We start from the raw sequence: 23679 nt of genomic DNA on the forward strand, positions 1-23679 counted from the left end.
CACAGAATTTATCTCTACAGTAATAAAAGTTTAATCATCTTTTTAGGCATGACAGGACAAATATATTGGGTTGGCCAAAAAGTTCGTTGTTTTTTTTTTTCCCATAAGATGACTCTACTAGCGCTTAGTTGTCTTTAACTTCATTTGAAGCAATTTTGTTAGACTGTACTGTGACAGCTGTCATATCAGTGTGCATTAAAAAAAACTCATCACACTGGTTTTTGTGCAGCCAGTATAATATTGATGATGGAAGAAAATACGCAACATTTTCGGCATATTATGCTTTATTATTTCAAGAAAGGTAAAAACGCAACTGAAATGCAAAAACAGATTTTTGCAGTGTATGCAGAAGGTACTGTGAGTGACTGAATGTATCAGAAGTGGTTTGCACAGGTTTTTGGTACTACTGACATTTTAGCCAATAATTCTTTGCTGTGGGGTTGTCTTAGGCTTTCGGAGATGTTTAGCAGCACCCCTGGCCTCTAACCACTAGAAACCAATAGCGGGAGGCAGCCGACACACTCAAAATATCCAAATCAATAAAGTTATTGGTGAAAATGAAAAATGTGTCTTTTGGCCAACCCAATAAATTAAATTAAAGATCATGAGTAGGTAATAATTTGTAAGCTGCTATAAAGGAATTAGAAAGACAGAGATCTCTAAGGGGAGTATCTGAAATCTGAGCTGAGACTGAAATGAATATACTGTAGAAAACATAAAAATGAAAGGGAGCGAGGTGGGGATGGCTGGGGTCGGAGGGAGTCGTAGGTGGTAAATGCAGACAACTGTAATTGAACAATAACAAATACACAAATAAAAATAATAAAAAAATGAAAAGAGTAGAAAAGAAATAATGATCATAATAGTGGTATAGGAAACTAGTCTACATGAATGAAATGATGGCATAATGAGACAGGTCATAATTGGTTGGACCAAAAGTTGGCTCTGCAGGCCAAGGTAAGCAGATTGTGCTTAATAACAAAAACAGTTGTGGGTCAATACAGGTTTGGAAATTCAAAGAACTAAGTTCTTGCGCTGGATCTGGCAGTATCTTGCTATGAGTCAAGAGCAAATAATTTCCCTAAATGAATCTCTTTTCAATTGTAAAAAACCAAACAAAAGAAACTGATATATTAACCTCTTGTTACATGGATAAAGAAATGAGAGATGAGGAAAATGACGACTTAGAATTTAAACAGGATAACAAAAAGCAAAAGTTGGCCAGTGAAAAACTGTATAGATAATTACAGAAATAAAATCAGGAAGATTGCTTGGACTGGAATGACAGGGGAAAAAGACAGGTATTTAAAAAGAAAAAAATAAATAAAACAAAAATGTTCCAAATGATTGAAGTAAGTGAAAGAGAAAGAAAAGTAACAAGAGTATTCTTTAATTACTCATAGAACAAGTTAACCTAAAGCAACAAATATTTTTACTTTTTTATAAAATATAGAAGAAAAAAATTTACAGAAAAATTTTTAACTTTTTGAATGCATACAAAAAACCGTCAGTGACCCAGCAGTTATATTATTATCATTAATTTCTATTAGCTCAGTTGCCAAGATGTTAATGAAAAAAAGAAAGGTTTGCTTTGGTTGTTAAAAGTACTAATGAAATTATAGTTCCTCTGGCCAATAGAGGACACTGTTAATTCAGCAAGTGTGCTTTCCCTTTAACTGCTTTTATTTTTTTATCTTTTTAAAAATTGTTACTCTATTAAAGTTGTCCCAATTTTTCCCCTTTGCCCTCCTTCGCCTTATGACCCAGTGATCCCATGGCTGTTAATACAGCTAAGTCACCAATTCAAAAGAACTTAGGTACCCCTATGTTGATACAATAGCTAAGTGCTGAAAACAGCCCTTTTAACTGCTTTTAGTTAAACCAAGGAGGATCCCCATGCCACAACTCTTCCTCTGACCTGTATTCTACCACCAGGTACAAGTAATTTTCCTGCTCTTGGATTCACAAATGGTATCTGCCACAAATTACTATGAACTTCAAAATATAACACAATAGAGTGTATTTTTGTTATGGCATTAGCAAATTGTTTACAAGAATCTATTTACTTTGATTGGCTGTTTTATAAACTGTAATGGATACAAAACATTTTATAAAATTGAAATAAAATATTCTCTAAATAATTCAAAAAAGCTGAATTTCATTGTTTGAATCCATTTGGAGTTGTAATTTCTTCTTAATGCAATTTCTAGGGCAACAATTCTCAAAGTGTGGTCCAGGAAACTGAGGATCTCTAGAACATTTTCAGGCATTCTGCAAAGTTAAAACTATTTTCCTAATAAAACAAAAACATTACTCATCTTTTTTTACTCTCATTCTTTTGTAAGTATACACTAAAGTTTTCCAGAGGTCCCATTGCATGTGAAATCACAACAGACTGAATGCAAAAGCAAATATGATAATCCCGCTATCTTCTATCAAAACAAACATTACAAAGATCTGCAAAAATCTAATATAATGTCACTCTACTCATTAATTTTCTTTTTAGCAAATAGTTATTTTATAAAAATGTTATTTATGTTTACATGTAATGAGTTTATAATTTTCATATGTTAATATATATTTTAATTTTTCCATTTATATCCTAGTATGATAAATATTGACAAATATAATGCGAATAACCACAAAGTTATTCTAGGTTCTTCAGAACCAATTTTGTTTTCTTATCTTGAATTCTCAAAACCATGGTGGTAGGAGAGATTTTACCAGTAAGTAAAAATCATAAATCTAATGTTTAAATTTAAATTTAAAGAGTCAAACCATGGTCTCAATATAAATTTACCTATAACAGAAATTCATGATTTCCAATATCACTCTTAATAAAACTGCAAACATCTCTTAAGACATCTCATCCATTTACTTTTTCACCAGTGGATAATTACTAAACACAAGCTAGACAAGTGGAAGAAAAAGAAAAAAGGGAATCTAGTTAATGTACAAACTCAACATTGTACCATTCTGGAGCATGCACTGAATTCCAAGTTAGGGAAAGAGCTAAAAAATTTAATTGCTAAATAATTTTAGATGTTTTTACAACAAAATATACATACACTTCATAAGTCTTATGAATGTGTAGAATCAAATGCAGAATGAAAAGTGATGAGATTCTTACAGCAGCTGTGTCCTAGCCAAGTTACCTACCTCTCAGTTTACTCTTCCTCTGCGCCTAGGACATCACATTAAACTACAACAAAAATTCCTTGAAGGCCTCTCATCAGAAGCACTATGATTATTCTTAACACATTCTCTTGAGGAGTTTAGATTTTGATCTTTTATCATGTACAAAACAAAGGCCTGGCCTGCTTATTGCAACTGCCTATAGAATGTATCCAAATTCACCTTCAAAACGGCTGTAACTATCCGTGGCATCCAGTTAACAGTATTAACTCCAAGCACACACTTAAGAGAAAATCAGAGGAGAGCAAGTAACCCTCTTTTCTCAGTAATATATCAAAGCAATAATTTCATTTACTTGTCTACTAAAGGGAGAAATATTCTTTACAATGACCATTAGAAAAAATATTATCCTAGCTATACCCAATCACATAAAATAATTACACAAAATGTTTACTCTTATCTTGAAGTTTAACAGAACAATTTAACTCATATAATTTTAACAATGTTTAATGAGAATTTAGCCTTTAAATTTTAATAGAAAGATGTCACAAGATAGTGCAGATCTAAAAATGTAAAATCCTTAACATAAAAACCACAGAGCTGCCTTCCCTCTCAGACGCGGAGCGTACCTTTCTGACTAAGCGAAGGGCTTGTGTCCTCTCTACCTCATTGCTCTGCTGTATGTCGATGCACCTACAAATACACAAAGTAAACACTGATGAAAGTCTCATCAACAGTTCCTCATAAAGCAGTATCACTAGATCACACACATATTCATGACGGCAATATGGTACTTAAAATTTTTATTACACATGAATTTGTACTACCAGCAGATATTTACTTATTTACTTAGCTTACATATCTCTAGTGATAAACACTTGTTACAATAAAATATTTCAAAACTATTTCATTTATGACTCTAGGAAAGTACAAAGAATATAGTAAATAATTCCCAGATTTATATGTGTCTATATAGAAATAATAAACACAAAGTACCAAAAATCTACTGAAAGAAACATTCATCTGTTTTTGATAAAATTCAGATATTTTATACAAACTGTGAAAGGAAAATATTTTAAGCCTATGATTTAGTTAATTGTGATTTTAACCAGGCCTAAATTTTACATACAGGGGTTGGCAAAAATAGGTTTACAGTTGTATAACAGTTTATTCTTGCATTATTTATTATTATTGTATTATTTTTCATATGAACAACTGTAATTATTCTCAACCCCTGTATTATAAGCTAAAAGTCTTATGTACTAGCCACAATAATTCTATTTTACCAAAATATAATTTGAAATCTGAATGCACTTCAAAACTTAATGTTCTATCAAATATCACTTAACTGACACTTCTCTCTAAAATGTATTAAATTTTTCAATTTCTCAAGTCTTTGATTTATGTTGCATGGTAAGTCATTGTCACTTACATTTAGGCAGTTAATTTTTCTAATCAACATTTTATATATATAGTTTGCTATTCAAAAAGCATTTTTTCTCTCTGTATGGTATAGAATATCCTTTCTGGCCACAACAGAGAGGCTTGGCTCAGACTAACACTCCTGCCAAAAACAACTATAAAGGTTGAACACGTACTTTGTAAAGCCACTGTTAAAAGAGCAATGGATAATAATCCCCGGAAAGAGAAGCACAAACTCCACATCCACCCCAGGCTTTCCCATAAGGGCCTTTGTCAATACCCACTTTTAGGGAAATGGTCTTAGTAGAAAGCAAAAGTCTTGTTGTACTGGAGGGACAGGTTGAACTTTGGAGCAACCAAAGTGGCTGAGACTTGGGAAAAAATCCCATAGAAAAAAAGATAGGAAGGTGAGTACAAATCTGCATGTAATCTCCTCTTCAAGCTATATGCCAATTTCTATGTTGTGCAAAAGCAGGGTTAAAATCCAAGAAAGCAAGCTAAAACCTACTGCTAGAAGCAGATATTTTAGCAGGTACGTAATACTCTAAGATAGATGTTAGGCCTCAAGGCCAGTCAAGGTGAAGAAGTTCTGCTAAACATCTACACTTTTACTTGAGACCCCAAATAGCCACTTACTAGAGCAAAGGCAAAGCTAAAGCCAAACTTTAACAGAATCAGTGTTATACACCGACATTCTAGAATAAATCTTGACTCTCTTTAAGGGGAGAATAACATGATCCATAGCCAAAAATTTTGAATACACAATGTTCACATCCAATCAGGTAATAAGGTATACTTTAAAACAAACAAAAGGCCGAGTGACAAAAAAACTAAAAAAAGAAAATGACTAGAAACAGAACACAGGTGATACACATATTGAAGTTGTCATTCAAGGCTCTATAAACAACTATGCATAATATGTTCAAGAAATTAGGAGGAAAGATGGAGAAATAGATAGAGACCTATTTCTCTATAGATAGAGAATAGATAGAGAATAGATAGAGAATAGAGAATCTTTAAGTAATAGTAAAGTAAATCATAGAAATACAAGAACTAATGTTAGTTATTCAAGAGACTGATTTACTAGTAAGATGGAGGAATTAAAAAAATCACATTGAAGCACAAAGATTAACAACAACAAAGGATGTAAATATAGTAAGGGCACCAGAGACATTTGGGACAGTGAACAGATTCAACTTATATATAGTTGGAGTATCAACTACAGGTAGGAGGGGATATTACCAAAAACTTTCAAAGTAGCCAGAGGAAAAAAAAGATACATCACTTACAAGGAACAACAAAAAGAGAGCTACTCATTCTTCATCAGGTTAAAGAAAAAAATCCAGAACACTTATTTGAAGCATTGAACAATAGTAAATGGTCATAAAAACAGCCTTCAAATAGGAAGGCAAAATAGGGGCATTTATAGGCAAATAAAAGATGAGAGAATTCATCTCCAGTAAAGCTGTCCTACAAGAAACATTAAAGAAAGTTCATCAAACAGATAGGAAGAGATCCAAGATGAAAGTATGGAAATGTAAAAAATGAAGAATACTGGAATGTATAAATAATGTAAGTAAATATCAGTAGTTGCAGTTTAAGACAAAAACAGTACTATCCTGTGAGGTTACAAATTTACGTAGAAATAAAAAAATACAGCAATAACACAAAAGAGGGGAGAGGATATAGTTGAACTCTAAGCAGTTTCCTGAATTGTGCTCGTTTTAACAAAAGAGATAGACCTTAATATATAAAGAATACCTGTTGTAATCTCTAGGGCAACTGCTAAAGAAACATTTATAGAAAAAAAAGTTCTTGATTATTCCAATAGGAACAAAATAAGAGAAACACAAGAACAAAGAACAGATGTGACAATAGACTCCAACAGCAAGATAGCAAACAAACTCAAATATATGAGAAAACTGATAGCTAGATGACAAGCACTCTCTCTCTCTCTCTCTCTCATATTCATGTGTGTGTGTGTGTGTATGTGTATATATAAAATTACATTAGATAAAGCCCAGAGACCATGTATATAAAAAAACCACTAGACATAGTCTAATCACTCCAATTAGAAGATAAAGATGTCAAACCAGAATTTCTTTAAAAAAACTATATAATGTTTATAGGAGAAACTTAAAAGGACAAAAAGATAAAAAGTGAAAGGATGGGAAAAGATATATTAAGCAAATCCTAAGTAGAAGAAAGTTACTGAACCTACATTTACATAACAGGAACATTCATAAAAGTACTACTAGGGATAAAGAGAGAGATTTCATAAATATAAAAGGATTAGCCAAATGTGAAGGTTTAATGTTTGTTATTATGAATGCCATAACAAACCTTCAAAATACATAAAGCAAGAACTGATGACACAAGAAGTGGAAAGTCTTAATAGTACTAAGGGTACTGTATCTGTTAAAAGAAATTGAGTCCATAATCTTAAAACTCCTAAGAAAGAAAACTGCAGGCCCAGACTTACTCTCTGGTAGATTCTAATATTCATGTAAGAAAAAACAATATCCATCTTATATAAATTCTTCTACAGAATATAATGAGGGCAAAACTTCCCTAGTTGTTTTATAAAGCAATCATACTCTTGATACCAAACCAAACAAGGACATTAGAAGAATGGAAAAACATAGGCCAATACATCCATGAATACAGCTGCAAAAATGTGCCACAAAATATTAACAAACCAAATTCAGTTATACACGAGAAGGGCCAGACATCACAAACAAGTGGTGTTTACTTCAGGTATGCAAACAAAAAATAAGAAGAAATTCTTTTAAAGCCTACAGCAAGTTTCATAGATAAGGGCAAAATACTGAACACTTTCAATGTGAGTTTAGGAGCAAAACAAACTTTCCACTATAACCATTTCTAAGTCAGTGCACTATTCTAGCCAAAGCAATAATGCAAGAAAAACAAAGATGTAAGGATTGGAAAGGGAAAAATAATATGGTCATCACTGGCAATTAATGCTTATATAATAAAAACTCCAAAATAATTTTAAAAACAATTAGAATTGAAAGTAAAGATAGCAAGATGACTAGACAAGAGGTTAATATACAAAAAGAAAAATCCAGCCCTGGCTGGTATGGCTCAGTGGTTGAGCACCAGCCTGTGAACCTAAAGGTAGCCAGTTCAATTCCTAGACAGGGCACATGCCTGGGTTGCGAGCCAGATTCCCCACTGAGGGCGTGTGAGAGAACACTGATGAGATGTTTCTCTTCCCTTCTCCATCCCTTACCCTCTCACTAAAAATAAATAAATAAAATCTTTATGAAAAAGAGAAATCCAAAATTATGTTTCTATATGCTAGCAAAAATTATTTTTAAAATTACATTCATAAAAATATATAAATCATAAAAATATACCTTAAATAAACCTAACAACTATGTGCCAGACCTCTGCACAGAAAACTACAAAATGTTGAGAAAAATTAAAGTTCCAAATAAATAAAGGTTTGGAAGATTCAACATCATTAAGATGTCAACTCACCCCAAATTAACCTAGAGCTTCAATGCAGTTACTACTAAAACCCCAGAAAGTTTCATGGAAATGGACAAGATGATTATAAAGTTCATATGGAACCCCAAAAGAGCCAACAGTCTTGAAGAATAGCAGATAGAGGACTTAACATTAACAACTGTCGACACATTATCAAGCGGCAGTCATTAAAACAGTGTAAGAATATACAAACAGACCTACTAAACAGAACACAGAATGCAAAAATCAATCCATATTTACCTTATCTAGATGTGAAAGAAAAATCTTTTCAATACGTATTTATTGGATATCCATAAAGATAAAAATGCATCATTACTTACTGAAATGCATTAAGGAATAAATCTTTTAGGAGAAAATATAGACTATCACCTTTCCAAGGGTCCTAAAGTATTAACTATAAAATAACCGACCTCTACATTGAATTTTATTAAGGAAAGTGAAAAGGCAAGGCAGACTGATTTGGAAAAAAATATTCTCAATATGCATACCTCAATATGCAATATGAAAGGAATCATACATAGAAGACATCAAGAACTCCTACACAACGAGATAGACAATCGAAGTTACAAATGAGCAGAAAAAGAAGGATACCCAAATAGTCAATAAGCAAATGAAAGGTGCTTAACATCACTACACAGCTGGGAAATGCAAATTAAAAGCACAATTGTAATTCACAATGAAAATAGAGCCCAAAGGCTAAAATTAAAGCCTGAAAATATCAAGTGCTGATGAGGATGAGGAGAAACTAGAACTCTTAAACACGGTTGGTAATAATGTAACTCAGTACAATCATTTTGGAAAATTGTTGGCAGCATTTACTAAAGCTAAATATACAGAAACATTATGTCCCAGTGATTCCACTGCTACATATACTCCTGAGAGGAAATAGTGCATATGTAAGTCCATCAACAGAATTGTACAGAATGGTCACAGACACTTTATTCACAATAGCCAAACACCGAAAACAACTCAGAAAATCATCAACAGAATGGAATACATTAATTGTAGTCTATACATAACATGAAAAACTACACAGCAATTTAAAAAAATCAATATGGATAAATCTCATAGATAAGAGAGGAAAGAAAAGAGTAACAATGTACTTCCAATATATGATGTTCAAGACAGGAAAAACTAGTCTACAATGAGAACAGAGTAATGCTTATTGCAATAGTAGTTGGAGACATAAGGAAACTTGACTAAGATGCTGAAAATGTTATACATCTTTTTCAGGATAACAGGGTACTTGGTTGTTACTGTCTGTAAAAATTATCAGGCTTTACACTAAAAATATGTTCAGTTTATGGTAGGTATGCTAAAACTTAATACCTAATTTTCAAAACATACAAAAACACAGACGACTCTCAGAAAAATTACCTGGCTATTAAATAGTCCACTTTCAATTTAAGCACCTTCTGCAGAATACTGGAGTCGTGGATGAGATACCGAAGAGCTCGTAGCCCTGCTGCCCGAACTTCTTTTGCTTCGTTCAACAAAGCTAACCGCAAGCTGTTAGAAAACAAATGTTTTGCTGCATAAGTTTCAAATACATGTAAAACTGCGGTACCCAATTCTTTCTCAGCTGAAATAAGCAAAACTGTTAGTCATTGTTTTTTTAAATCCTCACCCGAGGATATATTTATTTACTTTTTTTTTTTTTTAGAGAAAGAGGAAAGGACTGGGGAGAGGGGGTGGGGGAGGGGAGGAGAGAAAGAGAAAGAGAGAGAGAGAGAGAGAGAGAGAGAGAGAGAGAGAGAGAGAGAGAGAGAGAGAGAGAGAAACACTGATGTGAGAAATACGGATTGGATTGGCTCCCTCCCGTATGCACCCCAACCAGGGATCAAACCTGCAAGCCAGGTGTGTGTCCTGACTGGTGGTCAAACCCACAGCCTTCTGGTGAACACTAGGACATTCCAAGCAAGACACCTGGCCAGGGTAAAACTACCACTCATTTTAACATATAAAAATCATTTGCTATAAGCCATGGAACTTCACTAAGAAATTTTTAAATCTGGACCTCCTTGGTACATTCTCACCAATCAAGAAAATGTTATTGAGGTTTGTTCTAACCTTGTGTAGCTTATTTTATATAAACAATGAGATATTAAACATTCCTTTTTCAAGCTGTATCACATACACCACTATAATCTATTTCCCCTTATCTGCCTGCCTACTTCCACTCCTCTCAAATAATCATTGGTTTAAAACAATAAATAAATATACTTTATAATGACAGCAGGCACAGGTTATTTATATCAACTTTAATTACTAAGCATGCCAAAAAGATGGTTATTAGTACTGTAACATGATGCCTTTCCTTTATTAGTGGGCTTGATCAACAAGTTTGCCGTTAAGAAGTTTAAATTGGGTAAGTCCATAAGTTTTTCAACATAAGCTTTGGTTCTTTATACTTGATCATTACAAAACTTCAGAACAGGTAACAAATTTTGAAATCTTGAATTTTTCTAATGTTCAAGCAATTGTTTTTATAAGATCACATATGTGGTGTTAAAGTATCCCAATTTTAATTTATAAAAACCAAAATGGTAACACTAAAATCCGTAAGAAGTGAGAGAAGAAACTAAACTATACTTACCAAATAATAATATCCTCATAGTTAAAACCCAATTTTTCTTCACTGTGGCCAATATCACAAAGAAGCTGTGAGAAAGACAAAACAAGTATGTGTGTATTTGTTATATACTTTTGTCTCTATACATTACTCTTTTAGACTGGAAAATAAGATATTTTAAATAAAAATTTTAAAATATGGTTCTGTAATTCAAATATGCAGATTTATTTCTATCATTGTTTTTTATTGGATCTGTCAGTTTTAGGTTTCTTTAACTCTTCTTTCTGGCCTTCATTTGAATTGACCAATTATTTGGGGTTATTCTATTTGCCCCCTCAATAATTTTACCATTCTTTTTGTGGTTACCATAGAGATCACAACATGCATTTTTGACTGATTACAGTCTTACAGAAATCATTACTTTCTCCCGTCCTTAATAATGCTAGGCTCTTATAACACTTTAACTTTACTTACTGCTCTCACCTTTCACTTTGTTATAATTGTTTTGTCACCTCTAACTTAAAATCCATAAAATATTTGTTATTTTTGTTTTTAGTTAATATTTAGTTAGCATCAATTTATACATATTTACTCACAAATTCACCTTTTCCATTATTCTTTACAGGAAATTCTCCCTCCAGTCTGAAGAATCCTTTTTGTTATTATGGATTTATTTATTTGTTTGTTTCATTTATTTATTTATTTGTATTGTCATTTCTTTAATTTTTAGCCAAGATTGCTAGTAATGGATTCTTTTGATTTTCGTTTGTCTGGAAATGATTTTTTTTCACTTCCATTTTTGGAAGATATTTTGCTAGATTTATAGATTTTTTAGGTTAGGCTCTATTTTCTTAAAAAGTTTTTCAAGATGGCCTCCATGAAGTTTGAAATTGATCTTACTGTTGGTTCCTTTGAAGGTCACAGCCTTTTCTTCAGACTCCTTTCACAATTTTTTCCTTAATTTTTGGTTTTCAGAAATCTTTTTGTTCAGGCATCTTCTAACTTGATTAGGGAAAACAGAAATCCCTAAATCTCTGGGTTGACATATTTTACTAGTTTTAGAAAGTTCTGAACATTATGTTTCCAAAATTACTTCTGTCCAATTCTCTCTCTCCTCTCCTTCTGGTAATTCAAATGTTGAAACATTTTGTGTATAGCACAAATCTCCAAATTCCCTTTTCTGTTTTCTCCATTCTCTTTTATATCTGTACTTCAGTTGGATATTCTCTATTTATTTGTCTTCCGATATGTCTAATTTTCTATTATACATACCTATCTAATAAGTTTTTAATTTTAGGTATCATATTTTTCCTTCTTGAATTTCCATTTAATTCTGTACACATCCAATGTTATAATAATCATTTATTACCTATTTTCTTCATAGCTTCTTCGATTTTGACAGTAATCGTATTTTAAACATTTACTATATTTTTCGGACTATAAGGATGCACCCACCAAATTTGGGGGGAAGGTGGGGGGGTGCGTCTTATAGTCCAAATGTAGCTTACCTGGCTCGCAGTGTGGGGGGTGGGGTAAGGGCAGGGGGGGCCCAGCCAGTGGCAGTGGAGTGGGTTTTTTTCCCTATGTTCCTCCTCTAAAACCTAGGTGCGTCTTATGGTCTAGTGTGTCCTATACTCCGAAAAATATGGTAAGTGCATATTAACTAAGTGGATGTGAATGATGTGGATCATCCCTCAGTCTGTTTCTATTATTTGTTTTTCCTTTTGTCCTAATCCTATATGGCCTGTCTTTTGGTGGATCCTGTCATCTTTATATATAAAACCTTTCCAAGATTCCTGATGATGTACCCTTACTCCACAGAAGGTTTATCGTTCTCTCTGTTAGGCCACTGGACAATGCTGAGTCCAGACTGGGTTGCTGCCCTGGGAAGACTCAGTCTTCCTCTGGTTTTGCTTTTCCCAACCTACCCCCCAGGCTTCAACTGACAGCTTGTTTTTCAGGGGCCTAGATCAAAAAAGGACATATCTAATTTAGTAAATAAACTAAGCACTGTATTAAACCCTTCTTTTTAACTCTTAGTTTTCACAACACACCATGCACACACACATTTATAATTACACCAGAGAAGGATAAATACCTTCTAGTGGTTCCCTCTGGAGAACGGTACTTTTGTCAGAGTGGGGAGATAGATGGGAAGTGTGTGAGAAAAGGCTTGGACTTTCACTATATATTGTTCTGTACCATTTTAATTTTTCATATTTAGTTTATGTATTTTGGAGGTTTTTAAAACAGAACGACATAAAGATTCCTTTGGAGGTGAGAACTTTTAGAATATAAAAAAGCTGTAATATTTCCTTCTTTAATAACAGGTCTTTATGAGCATGTTGATAGTTTTAAAAATAGAATATGAAGATTATATTCATCAGCAGGCTGTTATACATATTACTTTATCTGGTGAAATGATGTCAGAAAGCAAGCACGCTGTGTGACATTCACATGGTTATAGGATCACATCGCTAGCACCCTCTCTTCATACCTCAAAAGGTTTAAAATTCTGGAGATGAAGCCCCCCTTATAAAACATTTTAGCCCGCTGATCTACTAAATTAACTTAATCTGAAGAGCTAGGCTTATTCTTAACAAAACAAAGGCTAATATAACAAAAACTCATTTAAAATGCAAAATCTTCCCAAGGTTAATATAATAACTTTAGACACTCATTATGTGCCAGATTTTGGGATAGAGAGGGATGTAAGAGTAGAAAAATAAATATTAGCTATTTCTTATGTTTAAGAAACTGTTTAATATGACGGCAACCCACAAAAGATTATAAAAGACTAGGTAAAATTTACTAGACATACATATAACCTGTTATGGGAACACAGAGAAGGGTGACCAAACTAACTCCTAACTAACGAGTCTCCTGGCATCGTAATTATTTTTCTCATTTTCTTAGTCTATAGAGCTATTCTTAAGAGATTTCTGAGAATTTCTACATTTCATTCTATAAAGAAATAAGCACAGATTTTTATAGGAATGCCAGCTCTGTAATACTTATTATTAACCTAGCTCTCTAACAAAATGGAATTCAAAGACACATTATGATTAAATTTAGTAAGCATTTATTCTGTGCTAGGTATTTGGAGAAATTTTATAATAAAATCTATAGACATTTATTTACAGCAGTGGTTCTTAACCAGAGGCAGCTCTGTCCCCCACGAAACATCTGGATATGTCTAAGACATTTCTGCTTGTCACTGCTGGTGGAGGCATGCTACTGGCATCTAGTGGGTAGAGGCCATGGAAGCTCCTAAATACCCTAAAATGAACAAGACAGTCTCCCAAAAGAAATCATTATCTTACCCAATACATCAGTATTGCTGAGGTTGAAAAATCCTTTTATAACAACAGCTTACCAGTCTGAACTCAAGCTATTAAGCAGACTTGTCCTCATAGAGTTAGCCAAAAGGAACTAGAAAAGTGGAAAAAATATAATACAAAACCAAAAACAAACCCCACGTCGAAAGGCACTGCATGTTATGTGTCCGGCACTATACGCAGACCTAGCCTCTAATGGCTGCAAGATTACCTCGGAGTAAAAAATATCAGGTCACGACTGCCTTGCTAGTCAGGGTCCGTTAGGCTGTAAACCCTCTTCTATTTGAACTAAAGGTCATACCTTTCCCATTTTATCACCAAGCAGTCAAAACAGATTTTATCAAGTCCAACGTTTGTGGACAGCCCCTCAAACCGCAACTTAAGGTTTAGTCCCTTACTGGAAATATTCTAGTTAAGTCTGGTTATCCAGTTAAAAGAGCAAAGAGAAGGGCTTCTGTACCCTAGCACCAGGGCCAGAGGGAATGTGAAAGTTGTAGAGCAAAGATATGGCAAAACAAAAAACCAAGGAGAATACAAAAAGTCCCAAAGCCTAGGGCCTTCACTGCAGAGATAAATCATTCTATACTTTACAGTGGTACAATGGGGAAAGAGAAGCAGGGAGGAAGGAATGAGGGAAGGAGAGGAGGAATCTGTAGGGAAGGGTAAAGACAGAGGAGATGGAAAGAACAGAGGGAAGGGGGAAAAGGAGAAGAGATTAGAAGGACACAAATCAAGCAGAGACCAAGCGGAGGGAACAACTTAGTAAACTACCATGGGGAAAAGTCAAAGACAGAGAAATAAGGAAATGAAGTAGGAAAAAAGAAGAGCGCAAATGACCCTAACCCAAGAAAGCCTGAGGGCTATACAGATAAACAGGGAATAAGGAAGAAAAAAGAAAGCTGTCCCACAGATTACTAGAAAAATATGTTTAAATCACTCCTATTTGAAAAAGTACACTGTCCACTATGGTTGGTGCCTGCTAGCTGCAAGTGCTCATGGGAACTGGAAATGGGGCAAGTCTGAACTAAGATATGCTGTAAGTGTAACACACACAGTTGATTGTAAAGAGTATGAAACAATGTTAAATAGCCCACATAATATAAAATACTGCATTTTATACTAATTATATCAAATGATAATAATGTGGATATGTTAGATTCAAGAAAATATATTACTAAAATAATTTTACATTTCCTTTTACTTTTTTAGTGTAGGTACTAGAAATTTTAAAATTACGAATGTGGCTCACACTGTATTTCTACTGGACAGTACTACTATAGATTTCTAAGAATGATTTAGAACCTGCGCAGGTGCCAGAATGAAGTGAGAGAAATCACTGCCATTCTTATATCCACCCCCAACTTTCAGAACCCTAATTGTCAAGGGTGTGAAACAATTAACTAGGTGTCAACTGATTTATAACAACAGCCATGAGTTCAAACAGGACAGAAATCTCTACTAATGTTTTTAATCATTAGATCCAAATAAGTGATAAAGACTTATTAGAGTTCAGTGAATGGTGAAATAAAACTGGAAATTTAATAGAAGGGAGTTAACACAGGAGATGCCACTGGCAATGCTGGAACAACATTGGGTCTTAAAGACTTGCCATTATCTGACCAGTGTAGCAAAAGAAGTTATTGAATAGTTTCATTACATCCTTTTTTTAAAAATTTTATTGTTATTCAATTATAGTTGTTTGCATTTTCTCCCTATCCCTCCACCCCACCCCAGCTGAACCCACCTCCCTTCCCCACCTCCACCCTCCCCCTTGATTTTGTCCCTGTGTCCTCCATAGTAGTTCCTGTAAACCCCTCTCCCCACTTTCCCCTCCCCCTCCCCTCTGGCTATTGTTAGATCGTTCTTATCTTCAGTATCTCTGGTTATATTTTGTTTGCTTTTTTCTTCTGTTGATTATGTTCCAGTTAAAGGTGAGATCATATGTATTTGTCCCTCACCTCCTGGCTTATTTTACTTAGCATAATGCTCTCTAGTTCCATCCCCTTAAAAGCATACATAGGGGTAGTTTTGAAAATCCCTTCCCAAGCACCTATTCAATGTTTTTGAAAGTTGTTTTTAAAAAATCCCTTTCTCATCCTTCATATAAAACAAGTTTCTCATCCGTTAGATAAATATAAATGCCAGAATATCTCAAAACTTCACTAAAAATGCATATGTATTGCTTCCCTAACTATGAAAAAATCTAACCTATTATTTATTTGTTGCACAACACCATGTTGCCAAAATAATTTTTTTACATAGTGACTATGTTTTTATACCCTTATATTTCTATAAAATCAAATCAAACTTAAGCCACAGTCTAATTACTAGATAGGAAAGAATTAAAGATTTTAGAGGGTTAAACAGAGCCACTCAAACTTTACCATATACAGAAATTCCCCAGAGAATCGTTACTAAAGTGTCCATTCTGACTCTGGGGCTGAAAACAGAGCCTTTCAAACAATCGCTAAGTTGACGCGCTGGTCTGTGGACCATATTCAGAGTAGGAAGAGGTTAAAACATGCAATTATCCCGACATTTAAAATGGAGCAGAACAATTTTTATTTTGTAAACTAAAATGGGAAAATAAATTCTTTCTGAAAGGATCCATTCTGATTTATATTTATGGCATCACCTCAAATAATTAGCATTTTAGTGTTTCCAAGAGTTGGCTGTCTAGAATTACCAGGTTCAAAAACATACCAATACATCAAACTCAGGAATTCCTGGCCGCTAATAGAGATCAAGTCAGTATTTATTAGGGATGAGGGCCCATATATTTATCTTAGGATATAACTGAGGTCCAGACAATGGGAACAGACCATCAGAGAAAGAGAAAGTTCTAATATTTCTCTGGGAATTATGGTCATGCCTGTAATATGCAACACGCACGTACTTACGTACAAACATGTCATATATCACCAAATAAAAATAAGTACAAAAAGGCAAAATAAATACATCGTTATGTGAATAACAGTGAAGACTAGATTATGGACTTCTCAATAATTTTTACCTTATTCTTTTCTGAACCTACCAAATTTTCTACAAGTTTATAATACTTCCATTATTCAAATACATTTTTAAACTTAAAAGCACATGACAAAATCCATAAGAAGCGTTATAGGAAAGCACTAATACTGAGTGAATACTCAAGAATTCTTATTAATGATTGTTAAGAAGCATCTAATAAGTATAGTAAGGAAAAACAAATTTTAGATGATAACATGAATAAAGATTCGAGGTACTTACCTTAGTAAAGTTATTCAAATGGCCGAGCTTTCTCATATTTGAAACCCCTTGCAGTTTGGCCACATTTTGGAGAATCTCCCTTAAGTTATCAGAAGGCTCTAGAAGAAAAGACAGGTAATTTAACATAATTTTAAAAAGTATTTTCCTAACCAAATACATATAGCATGCAGTATTAGAATTTTACAATTTGGCTTTTGGTTTACATTCTTATTCTCTATCTCAAATCCATCCACTTGGGTGATGTCAAAGTCCACATGGATGCCTCATTCACTCTCCTTCACATCTACATGCCACCTAAATCTGTGGTCCAACTCTGTGTCATCACCTGGATTTCTCCAACTATTAAATCTTAACACTTCAATATCCCAAATTTCATTCCTAGCTACAATGTAGTAATAATGGGCACCAAAATTACTATCCTATTTGAACAAACAAAAAAACAGGACAAAACAAATGAAACTACAGTTCAAGACACTGGACATCAGCAAGTAAAGAAGAAATGGTCCCTGAGATGAGAAACGAGGAAGTATGCTCTACACCTGTCCCAGCTTACAGTCTTAATAGAGTCTTCAGGCTTTGACGCTGACAAGAGAAACCTAGGCAAACTGTTTCAGATGAAGAGACAGAGCTCAAAGTCCAAGGAGAGCAAGAAGTATTAGAGAGAGAACTCTAAAGACCTTGCAAAGGGATGCCTCAGGTAGTCAGTGTAGCAATGACTGGTGCATGTACGTGTATGAGGAATTACCACTTAAAAGAATTAAAGGGAAGAGGACCTTGCATTCACACAGGACAGAAAGCTGTGCTTGTTCCTCACACACAAATTGAGAAGCCAAATTGAGAAGTCTTAGCTCAGTAGTGGGTATCAGATATAGACTAAACATTTCTTTGACCCCATCCAACAAATCTTCAAAGCTAGTTTTGAAAGCTTTCAAATGATTCCAAGTAACTAAACTGTGTCTCAGACCAAAGCTCAATATTTATAAGCAGAAAAAAACTATGAAGCATGTAACAGCAAAATTTACAATGTTTATCATCTGGTCAAAAATTATAGGCATGCATGGCAAAGAGGCAGGAAAACACGACCCACAATAAGCAGAAAAAACTTTCAACTGAAAATGACCCAGAACTGACACAAACATTAGTATTAGCAGAAAAAGACATCAGAACAATTTTTATAACTATAGTCTATATGTTCAAAAAGTTAGGGAGAGGCATGAAAGGTGTATAAAAAGCTACAATATCCCAGATGGGAAAAAAACAGCATAATACTCTTTATGCAAGGTAAGAACTGTGAACTTGAAAACAAAGCAATGGAAACTATCCAAAATGTAACACAAAGAGAAAAAGACAAAAGAGCATCAATCAGTGAACTATGGGGCTTCAGGCCTAATACAATTGTATGTGTAACTGGAGTCTTCAATGGGAAGAAATGGGAGACAGAAAAATTATTTGAAGTACCAGATGAAAACTTTCCAGATTTGATGAAAATAAGCCAATAAATCCAAAAAGCTCAACCAACCCCAAGTACAAGAAACATTAGGAAAACTAGACCAAAGCATATCTTAAGTCAAATTGCTCAAAAACACTGGTAAAGAAAATCTTAATGTAACCAGATCAAAAATTTGCCGGGGGGGGGGGGGGGGGGGAGACAAGTTACATAGACAAGAGCAAAGAAAGGATGACAGCAAATTTTTCATGGGAAACAAAGCAAGTGAGAAGATAGTAGATCGCTTTCAAAACACTTAAATTTAAAAATGCTATGAAAAATGTATAAAAACTATTCTTAACTCACTTGCTTTACAAAAAGAAACCGCAGCCAAATATGGCCCCATGGTCAGTATTTTGCCAACTCCTGGTATAGTGTCAATTTCCTCAGGCTTCCATAAGCTACTTTTATACTGACATATTCAGCATCTTTTTTGTTTTAAACAAAACAAAAACACAATCTAAAAAAATGTATCACATTGCAGATATTTCAGTTCAAGAGCCATTATGACTTACTTTGAGATTTTTATGTAAACACAAACCAAAGAACTGTTTGTTTTGAATTAGTGTTTTCTCAGCAAATGAAACTGTTGGCATTATCCTGTTTTACATTTAGCTTGCATCTGCCCACCTTCCTCCAATCTGTTATACTGGGTGTTAGCCATGACAACCACAAATCAGTGTATGTCAGACCCACAAGCACACTACATATCTCAGCTATTTCCAATCACTTTGAAATTGCAACATACAGAGATCATTCCTTTGGTGTTAGAGCATCTCCTATACATTTTGAATAATATGTGTTGTACATCCAATAAAATTCAATCCAATTTTAAGAGTTGTTGTAAAGTTTTTATAAATTTCTCAAGTATAGTTAAATCACCTTAACATTACTGGTTCACTTATAACATGGTCCCTTGCAATTCTTTTTAATGAGATCTGATTCCACCCAACGATGAGCTGTTTTCATTTTCACTTTTAAGATACTCTCAAAAATCACTAATTATAAAGACATATTCTAACACCACTTATAGTAATTTAGAAGCTACATCAATTAGCAGTCAGTTATGGGTCATTAAAGCCAGTGTTAAATTTAGCTAATGGAAATATATAACCTGATCCTTTTACATCAATTTATAATTAGGATGTCAGGCACCAAACAAAAAGTTGCACTAAAGTGAAGATACTACAATGTAATAATCTGATAGGATTCATAGTTAGGATGATTAGTCTGAAAAGATATATACTCTATAAAGACTAGCAGATCTTTTCTAATTATTGCCTATTTTCTAGGTACAAAATGGTTGCAGACTTTTTTATTTAAAAAACCCACAACCACGTAACAATCATCTTACGCACTCATACTCAAAATAAAACCTATCTGAGTTCATTCATTCAATGAGTATTAACTAAACAACTATTATGGTCAGGTACTTTTAGGTACTGGAATACATCAATAATCAAGACAGACGCTTCCTTAATTAACCTTAGAAGTGGAAGAAAACACACAATCAACAACAACAATAAGAGAAAAGCAAAAAGCAAAAGACATGTACACAATTTGAAAACTAACAGGTGGTAAGAAGCCAGCACCGGGTCAAATGTTTGTCTCATGAGTGATGATATAAAGTGAACTTAACACACTATAATACAGATGTTATTGTCAATATAAGTCAAAATGAACTAGACTTTTTACTTCATTTTCCTCCTCACCCCCTTTTTCTTTTATGTATTATAGGAATCCCTAACTATGAAAGAATTTCAAAGTTTCTTCATGGAATATTAATTCAAAAGAGTATTAGGGCCATTTCAGACATGAAATGCTATAATGGTCCTATCATAATGAAATGAGAAATCCCTGGTTTCTTCCTTATTGGCTAATTAAAAGTCTGCAAACTTTTTCTGTAAAGGTCATATTGTAAATATTCTTTACTAGCCATAAGGTCTCTGTTGCAATACTCAACTCTGCTGTTGTACCAAGAAAGCAATCATGGAAAATGCAAAACCAAGGGGGAGACAACTGTACTTGAACAATAAAAAACAAAAAAGAAAGAAAATACATAAATGAATGAATGTGGCTATGTTTCAATAAAATGGGCTTGGCAGGATCTGCAGTTTGCCAACTCTATGCTAAAGTCAGAACTTAAGACTATAAGAGCAGTGAGCAAGCTGACATTAATGTGACTTTTACTCAGGTGGGGGAGATGGGGAGAAACAAAAGGAAATTTAAGGACAGGTTTACCTCTATTTCTTCCTGCTCTCATGTAATGATTCCAATTTAGCTTTTCCAAAACTGTGACAATAATAGTGGTATGTAAGATGTATAAAGCACAAATGAGATAATCTACTAGGATATTCTCTGAACACTTGAAGTTTAGGAAACCCACAGCTGCTTAAAGGAAAAAGAAAAAAAAAATTGTGCCTAGCTGGCTGTGATGACCAGCCTTTCAATGGCAAGGAAGCAAAACACAAAAGAACTATAAGAATTACAGTGGCTCTTTTCCTCTTATTGTATAAACTGTAAGTTCCTGATACATCTCTCTGGAGGTAATGAAGTAACTGATGTCAACTATAAATACCCAGCAATTTAATATTTTATAAACACACACACATATACATAGATACATACATATACACAGAAAACCACCAAGAGAAAACTGCAGTAAATAAACCTTTCTCTATCTATATCAACATATCTACATATACACACAATTCCCCCTTCCACATAATTCTGTGTATATGCATATCTATGTACATGCACCCACATAAATGTACATATTAGGTCTGTCCAGAAAAAGCCCAGGTGTTGTTAACATAATGAGAACAGTTTGCATGACATCAATGTAACCTGGCAGCCAAGGAGAGTGGATTGGAATGCTCACGTGTGAACAATAACTTCACTGCACTAGTCAGTGGGGGGGGGGGGGGGCAGTAGACGCCGTTGAGTGAGCACATATACTGTGTAGCCATTGCATTCAAAATGACTGAGCGTGCAGAGCAATGGATCTGCATCAGATTTTGTGCTAAGCTTGAACATTCCTCTGTGGAAACTATTTGGATGATTCACAAGGCCGCAGCTCTGGGCAATTGGTGATTGGCAGCTTCATCATGACAACACACCCGCTCATGCATCACATCTCATGCAGGGTGTTTTTGCGAAACATCAAATCAACCAGGTGACTCAGCCCCCTACAACCCAGATTTGGTGCCCTGTGACTTCTGGCTTTTCCCAAAACTAAAATCACCTTTGAAATGAAAGAGATTTCAGACCATTAATGAGATTCAGGAAAAGATGACGGGGGCAGCTGACAACATTTGGGAGAACTGTGTGAGGTCCCAAGGCGCCTACTTTGAAGGGGACTGAGCTGTCATTGTCCTATGTACAATGGTTCTTGTATCTTCTTCAATAAATGTCTCTATTTTTCATATTACATGGATGGATACATTCTGGACAGACCTCGTATGTGCAAGTAAACATGTATTTATTTTTAAATGTTTTCAGTATATGCTGCTTTTAAACACGCTACAATGAACTATATTAATATACTGATCTGTTAATAATATCGACATAAAATAGACTGTTATGTAAATTTAGGTTCGAGTACACATAGTAAACTAATGTCCACAAACTACTGGCATACTGTTTGGGAGTAATGGAAACAACAATTTTGGAATGAAAAAGAACTGGATTCAAATGTAGCATTTTTGTCTATAAACCATGTAACCTCATGGACATCCATTTCCTTATATGTATAGTGAAAATTATAATTACCTACCTTAGCAGCATTGTTATAAGATGTGAGGTGTAGCTTTCCTAGCACAATGCCTAGCCCATAAGAGATAATAAATAATAGCAACTATAATTTAATGTTATTGTTTAGCAAAAACAATTGCTATGACTTAATCATGTGAAAGTTATGTGGTTAGCCTAAGCAAGTGTTTAACTCACATATCATTGTCAAAATTAATGAATTTTTGTTATAGGTTTTAGAGTATTACTTTTAGGATTCAAGATTTCTCATTTTTTAAAAAAACTTTTATTATCCCATTTGCCTTAAAAATTTCAGATGAATGAGGAAAGCAGAGATGAATAATATTTTTTGTGACTTATTTATGAAATCACAGAAACAAATGCTACATAAGCAATGTATGAGCTAGAAAAGTTGGGCACATAAGAATTTAATATATTATGCTAAGTGAAATAAGCCAGGAGGTGAGGGACAAATACCATATGATCTCACCTTTAACTGGAACATAATCAACAGAAGAAAAAAGCAAACAAAATATAACCAGAGACACTGAAGATAAGAACGATCTAACAACAGCCAGAGGGGAGGGGGAGGGGACAGTGGGGAGAAGGGTTTTCAGGAACTACTATGGAGAACACAGGGACGAAATCAAGGGGGAGGGTGGAAGCAGGGGAGGGAGGTGGGTTTGGCTGGGGTGGGGTAGAGAGGTGGGGTAGAGAGGTGGGGAGAAAATGCCGACAAGTGTAATTGAACAACAATAAAATAATTTAAAAATTGGAAAAAAAATTTAAAACTTAAAAAAAGAATATAACAAAATTAAACATGGCCTCATAAATCTGCTATGTACTTAATTATATCTTTAATATTATCTATGATTATGAGCAAATAAAAATATGTGGAAATTACCACAGCTAGTATTATCTCTGCAACTGCCAACAGTAAATGTCTTCTCTACCAGCAGAGACACTAAGAGTAAGTGCACCTTCTCACCTGACCCACAGGTCCAGAGGTTGAGGAAGCACTGCTTCAAACTCTCTAAAGTGTCCTATAATTCTAACAACTGTTAGTATCAAAGAGCTATCTAATTTAGTAGGAAAAGGACCTATCCTAATGATAGCATCCCGGAAAAAGGGTCTTCTTTTTACCTCTAATGCAGAGGAACTCAGGATCTTCCCAGAGAGCCTATTCCATCTTTGCATAGAGCAGAACATTTTTT

At 34.2% G+C, this 23679-nt stretch overlaps 1 protein-coding gene across 2 annotated transcripts in view; it reads right to left on the bottom strand.

The window, feature by feature from the left end:
* RICTOR (RPTOR independent companion of MTOR complex 2) overlaps positions 1-23679 on the bottom strand; it is a 99614-nt gene that overhangs the window by 53888 nt on the left and 22047 nt on the right. For both annotated transcript variants that reach the window (XM_053914465.1, XM_053914457.1), the window contains exons 3-6: positions 17230-17327; positions 10667-10731; positions 9448-9579; positions 3765-3828 (exon numbers count right to left, since the gene is read on the bottom strand). In XM_053914465.1, coding sequence (XP_053770440.1) covers positions 3765-3828; positions 9448-9579; positions 10667-10731; positions 17230-17327 — 359 coding nt within the window. The remainder of the gene's footprint in view (positions 1-3764; positions 3829-9447; positions 9580-10666; positions 10732-17229; positions 17328-23679) is intronic.

This window comes from Desmodus rotundus, chromosome 1 (genome assembly GCF_022682495.2).
Source record: "Desmodus rotundus isolate HL8 chromosome 1, HLdesRot8A.1, whole genome shotgun sequence".
NCBI lineage: Eukaryota > Metazoa > Chordata > Mammalia > Chiroptera > Phyllostomidae > Desmodus > Desmodus rotundus.